At 42.0% G+C, this 9,872-nt stretch overlaps 2 protein-coding genes across 4 annotated transcripts; both read right to left on the minus strand.

Annotated features, from left to right (window-relative positions):
• Nucleotides 1-1,143: 1,143 nt before the first annotated feature.
• Nucleotides 1,144-4,822, minus strand: LOC141913114 (E3 ubiquitin-protein ligase TRAF7-like). The gene is made up of 2 exons (XM_074804569.1): nt 4,753-4,822; nt 1,144-4,594 (listed from the first exon to the last, which is right to left on the minus strand). The coding sequence occupies exon 2, from the start codon at nt 4,327-4,329 to the stop codon at nt 2,548-2,550; it is 1,782 nt and encodes a 593-aa protein (XP_074660670.1). The 5' UTR covers nt 4,330-4,594; nt 4,753-4,822; the 3' UTR covers nt 1,144-2,547.
• A 2,510-nt stretch (nt 4,823-7,332) lies between these two features.
• LOC141912466 (succinate dehydrogenase assembly factor 2, mitochondrial-like) lies at nt 7,333-9,804 on the minus strand. Of its 3 annotated transcripts, XR_012620175.1 has the most exons (5): nt 9,726-9,804; nt 9,105-9,358; nt 8,684-8,793; nt 7,896-8,160; nt 7,333-7,405 (listed from the first exon to the last, which is right to left on the minus strand). XR_012620175.1 is itself a non-coding variant. In XM_074803683.1 (4 exons), exons 1-4 carry the CDS (start codon nt 9,735-9,737, stop codon nt 8,045-8,047), a joined length of 489 nt encoding a protein of 162 aa, XP_074659784.1. In that variant the 5' UTR covers nt 9,738-9,782; the 3' UTR covers nt 7,530-8,044. The 3 variants fall into 3 exon arrangements, 2 of the variants coding, with proteins under 2 accessions (XP_074659784.1, XP_074659783.1); XM_074803683.1 differs by lacking the exon at nt 7,333-7,405 and having other exon boundaries at nt 7,530-8,160; nt 9,105-9,359; nt 9,730-9,782; XM_074803682.1 differs by lacking the exon at nt 7,333-7,405 and having other exon boundaries at nt 7,531-8,160.
• Nucleotides 9,805-9,872: the final 68 nt, after the last annotated feature.

The raw sequence follows: 9,872 nt of genomic DNA on the forward strand, positions 1-9,872 counted from the left end.
CGGTTAGCGTATTCGGTTATAGTTGCGACCACTAGTCGAATAGATACGAAATCTGGCCCTGTCCGTGTGTCGTATGACATATATTTCCAACTGATTCATGTACCGGGTACACAATGTCACGTCCCGGTCACGGTCGTGGTTAAGTTAATCGTGCGCGACGCTGCGCATTGATCTAATCATGCGACTTGTAAACTTCTGAACTGAAAAATATGATTTATAATTTGTTAATACATGTCAAATAAGTGAAACCTGCTAGATTGCGACAGAGCATAGATTAAAAAATCTTTGACCCATCAAATCAAAACATTAAAATGTATATGAAAGTAGAAATAAAGGCAAATGTAAATCTAGTGTACGCGTTGTATGGCAGGAATATTGGGTCGTTTTCGATATTATTGAAACTGAATGGGGACGGGTCTGGGCAATGAGTTTATTTTCCTATGAACCTACGTTTAGTTCGACCCTCCAGAAAGATGTTGAAAATCTGATGTTCAGATATGGCCCCCCGTCAGGTTTCATCACATATAATTATCAACTTATTTAGAAACGACTGGTTGATGTACAGCACAGATCCCGCCTGATACCTGTCAAACTGAAATCATACAGTCGTTTCTATCCAAGTTCAACACGTTTGAGACGAATTAATTACGTCGCCCAATTAACTAATCTGCTGGTAGTTTGAACAAGTAATCCATGAATGCAATTAAAGAAATCATCTTTTTTGGGTTAATCATGTTCCTCTAAACCTCCATCTAGTGGATTTACGGCGAACTATAACCCAGTGAAAAAATTCATAGAAATCCTTGAGAACTGTTTTGGAAAAGAATTTACCTCGGGTCCAGGATGAAGCAAATCAAAGTTCGAGAAAATCCTCAGACCAGATGATTGACCCCTTCTGGCATCAAAATATGTTCGTTATAACCGATAGTTCATTATATCCAGTATGAAATTAATCAAATTGCTTTACTTGGGACAAAGTCCTATATTTGTTATATCCGATAAACCGTTGTATCCGAGTTAGTTATAACGAGGTTCCACTGTAGTTTCCTTGTTAAACCCATATCCCTAACACGAAACAATCAGCATTTCTCCTCTGTCGCCCTCCTCAATTCAAAAATTGAAATCAAAAAGAAATTGTAAGTTATATAATAATGCTTTTTTTATTTCCTAAAATATGTCAACATCATAACAAGATCGCATTAGTATTTAAGCATAGAATTTCTACCAAACCATTCTCTTCGGAGAGGTTGCAAAAAGCAACCGGTCATGTACAGAGAATAAACTTACTAACTCGTCATATAAATAAATGACTGGTAAAAAATTACGTAATGATAAAATTAGTTAATCTAATTACCTTAAGTCAATACGAATTCCTAACTAATTCTTAACTTCAGAATAAAGTAGCCTAATTTCAAGTGGACCTGCGCAGGCTGAGTACGAGCAGGGTAACTAACCAACTGGTTTTAGGTTGATTTAGGTTGATGGTACAGGAACGAACCGTTACCTCACTATTAAGCCTAACCTAAGTATGATCCTAACCTTTCCGTTGTAAAACAAGTCGTTTAGGTAACTTGCCATCCCTGAACATATTGAAAACCCTGCGATTAACTGATAGACATTTCTGACAATTTAAAATGAGCTGGGATAGAGGGAGTTAACACGACTGAGTGAGAATTACTGACCAGGGTGAAGTGTGGTTAAGTCAATACAGTCGAATGCGGTGAAGTCGTCGCTATTTTTGAGTCCAAATTAGTGTATTATCAATTCAGTTAACTAAAGCGTAAGTCATTTAATTGGATATGTCGTTAATGAAATGACATCATCAAAGCTAGGACAATTTCAGCGAGTTAAGACTTTCGTTCCCAGTGCTGGTAGTGGCTGTATCGACAGAGTGATCTACGTGTTGCTCTACGACCGCTGTGCTGCATCAGACACTACTACGGTATTTGAAGTACATTCATAGATGGGTTCTCGGTGAAGTTAGACTGTGCGTATACATGTAATGTTACATTCATAGTTTGGTATATAAAAGAATTTTCAAAAAATTTCATTGTATTGTCATTGTATTTCAATACCGAACACCTAGCTATTTACAGCAAATTTCAGAGATGGTACGGTATAATTAAAATGTTATCAAATAAACTCTAATATCAGTATTTTGCGTATTCATCAGTTCACTCTGACTATGGTAGAGCTCCTCAAGAATGAATTGCGACTCAAAATTTAAATTTCAACCGCCAAATGATGACATTGCAACAACTTTTCGAATAATTATCTCGAAACCACTTTTTGGTTATCGGAGTTAGTCGACTACTCGTGCGAACTAACCGAATTTCGGTTAGTCTGAACTAAAGTCCAGAAATGGTCGACCACCGGATGCAGCTTGTTCTAAGATGGCCGACGCTACGAAACGCAATACGACTGAACTATAGCGCATTCGGTTATCAGTTCCGAACACTCGTCGACTAGCTACAAAAACCGATGTTCGCCCTAACCACTAAACAGAGTTACACGTAACGATGACCGACCGGGAATTGTCCGGTTCCTTCACTGCCAGACCTTAACGGTACTATCGACGGCGCCGGAAAATAGTCGACCACGGGACACGGCGAGACACGCTACGCTACCCTGATGTCTAACCAACGTCTGCGTACAGATCAAATTATCCATGCTCCATACGCGTAACGACCGATCGTACGACGCGCTGACGACTTTGGTTCCGGACGTCGTCTGCACGGCGGACAGCGCGTACACCGTTCCCGAATGTCCCATCAACGTCGTCACCTGCTGATACGAATCCTTCTCCCACACGTGTATAAGATTCTCGTACGTACCGCAGAGAATGTGGTGATTCGTGATGCACAACGAATAAACGCTGCCGCCCGACGTGTCCAACATCTTCACGCATTCGAACGAATCGAGATTCCATATTTTGATCGTTTGATACGAGCCCGTGTAGAGGTAACTCTGCGACGTCGTCAGAACGCGAACCCAGTGATTCAAACCGGATATTTCGCGCATCAGCTGATGCGTATGCACGTCCCAAACCTTGATTATTTTCAGAGACCCGCTGAACAGCATGTTCCTCGCGCAGCACAGCGTACAAACCGGGTTCTCATGCGCTTCGATCGTTTTTATTTTCTCGAACGTTTCGATATTCCACACGGCTATCGTCGTGTCCTGCGAACCGCTGTATAGTTTATTCCCGTACACGGCCAGAGCGAGCACAATACCGTTGTGTCCTTCCATCGTTTTCAAACATTTATACGTCGTACTCAAGTCCCACGCCTTGATCGTCTTATCCGACGAGCCGCTAAACAAGAAGTCGCCGTGCACCGACAAACACCACACCGGGCCTTGGTGACCGACGAACGTTCCTTTGCACTTGAATATTTGCTGCGGATCGTAGGCGCCCATCGGAACGCCTAAATTCAACCGCGTATTAATATGCGCTAACTCGTCGGTAAATACGGCGTATTCTCGTCGACGTTCGACCACCTCGTTGAGCAACTGATTCTGATTATTTTCGAACAGGTCCATTTTTTCGGCGACGCCTTTCTCGAGTTCTTCGACGCGTTCGGACACTTTACCGAGCATCGAGCGCAAAAACGCGATTTCCTGCTCGCGTTGAGCTAACGTGAATTGTAGATCGGCGAGTTTATCGTCGGTACGCTGCAGAAACTCTTTCATCGCTTCGAATTTACAATCGGACAAATGTTCGTGTAGAGTGTCGACCGTACCGGAAAACTCGCATCCGTATTTATGATGCGGACACTTGATATGATTGCACACGCTCAAATGCCGATCTAAATCCTTTTTTAGGACGACCGAGCAGTTCGGATTGTTCGGACACCGCGTCGGCGCGTAACCGCACACCTCCTCGTGTTCCCTCCTCGACGCGAGTTTAATCGCTTTCGGACAACCTCCCGGATCGACCTCGAAACCGGTCTCGTCGGTTTTAGTCGCGCAGCCGTATTTACAACGAATCAACAGTTCGCCGATCTGTTCGGAAACCGCCAGGTTCGTTACGACGACCTGGAGCTTGTTATGATCGACCGGACACGAACCGTCCGGACGCGAATCGACACATCGACGGCAGAACGTGTGTCCGCACGACGTGATCACCGGATCGGTGAATACTTGATTGCATAAACGACAGTTCAGTTTGTCGTTCGGTTCTTCCAGGAAAACGATTATTTCGCGTTCGGCTTCCGGAGATGAGACGAACGACGAGCCGGCGGAGATATCGGATTCCGAGAGGTCGCGCGTTACCGACAATACCGGCGGTCCCAACGTAGCCACGATTCCTTGGTTCATTTTCTCAGCCATATTATCAGTTTTCTGTAAACATCAGATTAGATTGCAGCTCTATATCATCGGATTACGTAGGCACTCTGTCATCATCGGAAGTAGTATTCATTTGTTTTCTTCCACAGAGCATTCAGCACTTTATCAGTTTAAGCATGATGTATTATGTCATTCAAAAATCCTGTACTTTGATCGGATGGACATCGTTTATCACTTCAAGACATGCTAGACCAGGTATGGACTGAATCCAGTTGAATGAATTCTAAGAAAATCTATGACTATGACACTAAAAATAAGAAATTTGGAAATTTGAGCGTTAAAGTTCATACGTAAGCGTGTAAATCCGGGAAAAATCCAGCTTATGACTGTTAGGCCAGCATCTTAGCTACGCATCGAAGTGGTTTTCGCCCAACATACCCAAACAATATTGTGAAATAATCAGACCTTTATAAATGAGAGGTATTCCAATGCTATAAGAGGTACGTTTCAGCCTATTTTTGCAGGGAATCCCCCACCATGTTTGGTGCTCTCACTCCAGACAAAATAGTTCTAAGAAATCCTCGAGTTAATTATTAATCTGTCACTGAGACCCTAACATTTCATAAACATAACAGTTAACCATTACATTTCCTATTTGTATAACTATGATAACTTCTATGGGGGACGCCCTGTTGATTTAAGGTACTATTTCTTTTGGACGCGGAATAACTTTATACTCGCGTGCCAGAGTCTTAAACTGACATCAGAGACAGACTATTTACCGAAAATAAGTTTCCAAAACAACGACATCCGGTGGGTTATCCTCGCTTGCCAGGGGTCAAGTATCGGTCTGCCCCGAGCTCGCCTCCAACTCCAGGGAACAGCTTTAGCGTAGTGCGTTCTCGAATCCCTTGACGGGTGAAGATCATATGGGCCCGCGGTCAGAAGAGTACTGACCGTCATTAGAATTCCCACTCGGTAAATAGTTTGTCCGGTTTGCCGGTTCAAAGACTCTGGCAATCGAGTAATCAATTAGTTCTCGTTTTTGCCGCCTTCGTTATACACAGCGGCAGCACTGGACGGTTGAGATTTGCCATTCCACTGATGGCACGCGAGTAAAATAACCTCGCGAAACTATGGAGTGAGCCCACTTATTGAACCATAGAACTACGATTGAACTGAAGCTAGATTATTAGATGAAGAAAAGGATGTGAATAAGATCGTGAAAGGAGAGGAAATATGATCTAAAACGAAGAGCAGGGGAGCGATTTCCGTGGTTTACTGGTTAACCCAAAAAACTTAATTACCAAGTGACAAGTGACAGCTGGACTGGAAAGTTCATCCAATCAAGAAAATGAAAAGCTTTCTTCATCATAGTCACTGACTTGCAAAGTAAATGAATTACAATTATGGTATCACGAATAACCAGGTCGGTGCGGTCGGCATGAATCAAGGAAACGTATCATACGCCGGCGCTACGACGACCGCACAGAATCCGTCATCATCGACGAAACGAGCGAATTTCGCACACGATTCCACGCGACGCTGCGGAATCATCCAGATTCTGTGCGGATTCGTTATAATCGGCACAGCGATCGGTTTGATCGTCGAGAGAGGCTATCTACACGAGATCGGACACGGATTATGGATCGCTATTTTCTGTTTCATATCCGGCGGTTTCGGCGTGCAGTCGGCGAAAACGCGTAACAAATGTCCGATCGTCGCGTCGTTGGTCATATCGATATTCACGTGTTTGCTCGGTTTTATCTTGTTGTTTTTCGGCGCGCTCGGCGTCGGCCGCGAAGCCACGATATCGCATTGTCTATTCGGCGTCGACGACGACGCCGAAAAAGACGATCTCGAGGCGTGCTACGAAAAGATGAAAGAAATAAAAGAAAACGACGAAATGGACAGTCTGCCGGAGACGCGCGAGCAGCTGAACGCCATCATCGCGTTACACGCTATTAATATCGTAATCGGGATATTGTTGATGTTCGTGCCGTTGATTCAGTCTTGTCTCGCGTGTAAAGCCGTTTGTAGTTGCTGCGGAGATCCGCAAGCGCCGAAACCGGTCATCCAGTACTGGACAAATCCCCAAACCGGATTCGTCGAAACGAGAATCGTCCACAACAATGAGACATCGGTGCAGCAACAACAGATACAGCCATTCGGGTATCCGGTGCAAGCTGGGTATCCAGTACAAGCCGGTCCGGACTTGTCAGGGTACGGAGGAATGTTTGGTCCACCTCAGAATTACGGAATACAACCGGTTTTTTACACGCAGCAGCAGCAGCAGGATCCGTACGGATCACCTCCACCTCCGTCCTACTTCGCAGCTACACAAGGGCCGATCTAAGACATACGACAACAGCAGCGATATCTAGAATTGAGTACTGCATCGAGTCTCAGACGCTTCGCAACAGAACCTCGAACTGCGTCATCCGATATTAACAAACAATTCATCAGGTATAAAGAAACCTAGAATTTCGCCCCAAATATATTCCTTCAATTTCCCCGATTCTCAACTGTGATACTTGAAATATTTACAGTCTTAACGCTGACAAGTTGTAAGGTGGAGGAGTCTACTGTATTTTCTTTCCGTCCTTGACAATTTATTATTCATTCCATGACTCGGGTTGACTCTGTATTAACATTGTGATCGCTGTTGAATATTTAATAACCTCTATGATGTCTACGGGACAATTCACAAAGTAGGTCTTATGGGCATAGGGTAATATGTTGATAAAAATCCACGCTCAAAAGCCCAGATGACCAATAAAATGTTATGCAGATTTGTAGTTTATTTTTTATTGATTTATGTATTAATGCATGTTTTTAATGTCGATTGTTCTTTTTAAAGATAATATTTAAACTGTTGAAGCTTATTGACTAGGCTTATATTTCAAACTAGTAATAAAGTTGTTACAAACTTTATCTTTTCGCTTGGTTGAGTTAGTTAGTTGTTTTTTACTTTCAATCGCATTTGTTCCGACGAACTGACAACGCATTTGGATTTTAGTTTTTTAGTAAAATATTTCAACTGCCTACCGCTAAAATGGCATCTTTGTGCTCAGAGCTTCCGTAGATCATCAGGTAACAGGGGGACAGCATGACGTCACTGGTGGGAGATAAGAAGGTTAAAATGTCAGAAATAACCGCGATAAATTCAAAGATCTTTAAAAAAACAAGCAAATGATCGATCATCCAGTAAAAAAATTCATGAGATTCGTATCATTCTAATTAAAAACAACTATTATTATTCTCAAAATATAAGCAACAACAAATAGGCTACAAATATCGTACGCATAAAACAGTAAACCTTGCCTTATCTCGTGACAAACCGTACGGTATTTAGAAAATGTTATTTACTGAAAAACAAAGTATGGAGTAAACCCCATCTAACTCGGGACAAAATTACCGCCAAAATCAGTCAGAGGTAAGAGAAGTCCGAGTTAATTAAAGAAAGTAAAGTACGTTCAGAAGAAGTCACAAAAATAATTTTGCTTTCGTCCAAGTTAGTCATAAGTTGGCCATATCTGGGTAAGTTAACTGTATCAACTCTGATTAATAAATAGTCGATAAATAATCCACATGCTGATATTACGTACTGGTTAAAAGGAAGGTTATTGTATCCAAGCAGCCGACGAAATCCTGCAGACGTAAACTAATAGATTTCGCGTGGTCATTTATAATGCAAGTCCTATAAACCACAATCCAGCGACACTACAGAATTCTTCATAACGATAGCGATGATATTCTAGAGCGAAGGCAGGTTCGGCTGTACGAGTCTTTCTTCTCCGGTTGAGTTTGAAACGTGCTCTTTTAATAAGTCCATAATTTCGCTCTGATATTTCTCCGGTGTCGGTTTCACCCCTGAAATGTAGAGACGGCGCAAATTGAATCGGGTTCAACTTATCGCAATATATCCCCTTCTCATGGTACAGTACTTGACGTTTGAGGAATCAATTGATATTCGAATTGAATCAAAAACGATTTTCTGTTGAACCTCTTCATTTTTTTTCATGAACAAAACCATGCATATATTGGGACTTTTACCGTTGATTTAAATATTTGGTTCCAAAATTTACGAGTAAGGCTAAACAAAAATGATACCTTGTTTCTCCACAGCGGCCGGGTCATTTTTGTAAAATATGATAAAATCTGTAAACAGTTCATTTCTATGGCGGCCGGGTCTGTTATGGTGAAATTGATCGCGATTTAAAAGAATGTAATGTATAGGGTAGATAGGCGGCCGGCGGAGTCAACTTTAAAGCTCAGCAAAGCGGAGAAACAAGGTATCAATTTTTTTCAGCCTAATGTGCAGTTTACTGAATACGATCAATTTCACTGGTTATCATGAAATGGATTGAACAGTTTTACTATAACAAATAAATACCTGTCGCCCAATAGTAAATTTCCCAGTCGTTGCTCGGTTTGTTGATCAAGTCGTCGTAAATATCCAGTTGTCCCTCGTTGAAGGTGTCTAAATATTTATGCGCAAATGTACTGAAAACACCAAATGCACCCATTAAATAAGACTTACTGAATTCATAGCACAGTAATGTATTATATAAAAGACACAATTAATGAAAATTTAACAAAAATTTGGCCCGGTTTTATAGACTGGTATTAACTTTACTGGCGGCTTGAACTCTTCATTCAATTTCAAGCGAGATAGCCCCAGGATTTAAGTTAATACTAGTCTACAGAATCAGACCCCGATGTTTCAGATGGAATATTTCTACATGAATTGCTGAAGATGAATAGTATGGATCGAGAGTCGAAACTCGATATGTTTGAGCGGAGATAAAACCTACCTGAGAATTAAACCGTTTTCCGTCATTCCGCGTTTGCGGCTCTGATACAGCACTCTCGCTTTCTTCACTTTGAAACTTTCGCCCGTGCGAGGAATATATTCCGGATAAATCGGTTCCTCGTATTCCACGTGGATGACTTTCGGCGGTTCGGAGTTCGCCTCGGTCGTAGACGACGAGGGTGGACCGGTCGATTTAGACGAGGCGGTTAGTCGACTGATTACTGTCACCGGTCTCATGCCGCACCATACTGCACGCTGAAATCAAACAGAGTCATCGCTCAGAATCTTGGACCGTTCCCAAAAAGGGGTCTGGTTTTGAACAGCCTTTTTTGTTTGTACCTTGTCACTCTTTTTTTAATTAAGGGTTCAAGTTAATGAAAATCAGCAAGATTTGTCTGTTTGCTTTGTTTAATTCAGATCTTGATTTGCCAAGACTAACCCTATATGATTGTTCATTTCTCATTTAAACCTCTCAATAAAACTTAATTTGACTTGACTTAGGCCTGTTACGTAAATATTCGAATTTCAGTCCATTTTTCAGGGGTATCCTGTTTCGGTTCGACTGGAATAAAAGAGGCGTTTGATCTAACGAAGTGAGAGCTATTTCAAATAAATTACTAACCGTAGTAAACATCCTGAAATTATCAACACTTTAGAAATAGATAGACAGTTTTTGGGCGATTACGCAATGTCAATGTGGAGCATCCAGATGGCGCCACCGCACGGTCACTTCCTAATTGTACATAATTATGTACCCTGCTTGAAATGT

This window comes from Tubulanus polymorphus, chromosome 11, assembly GCF_964204645.1.
Source record: "Tubulanus polymorphus chromosome 11, tnTubPoly1.2, whole genome shotgun sequence".
In the NCBI taxonomy this organism is placed as follows: domain Eukaryota; kingdom Metazoa; phylum Nemertea; class Palaeonemertea; order Tubulaniformes; family Tubulanidae; genus Tubulanus; species Tubulanus polymorphus.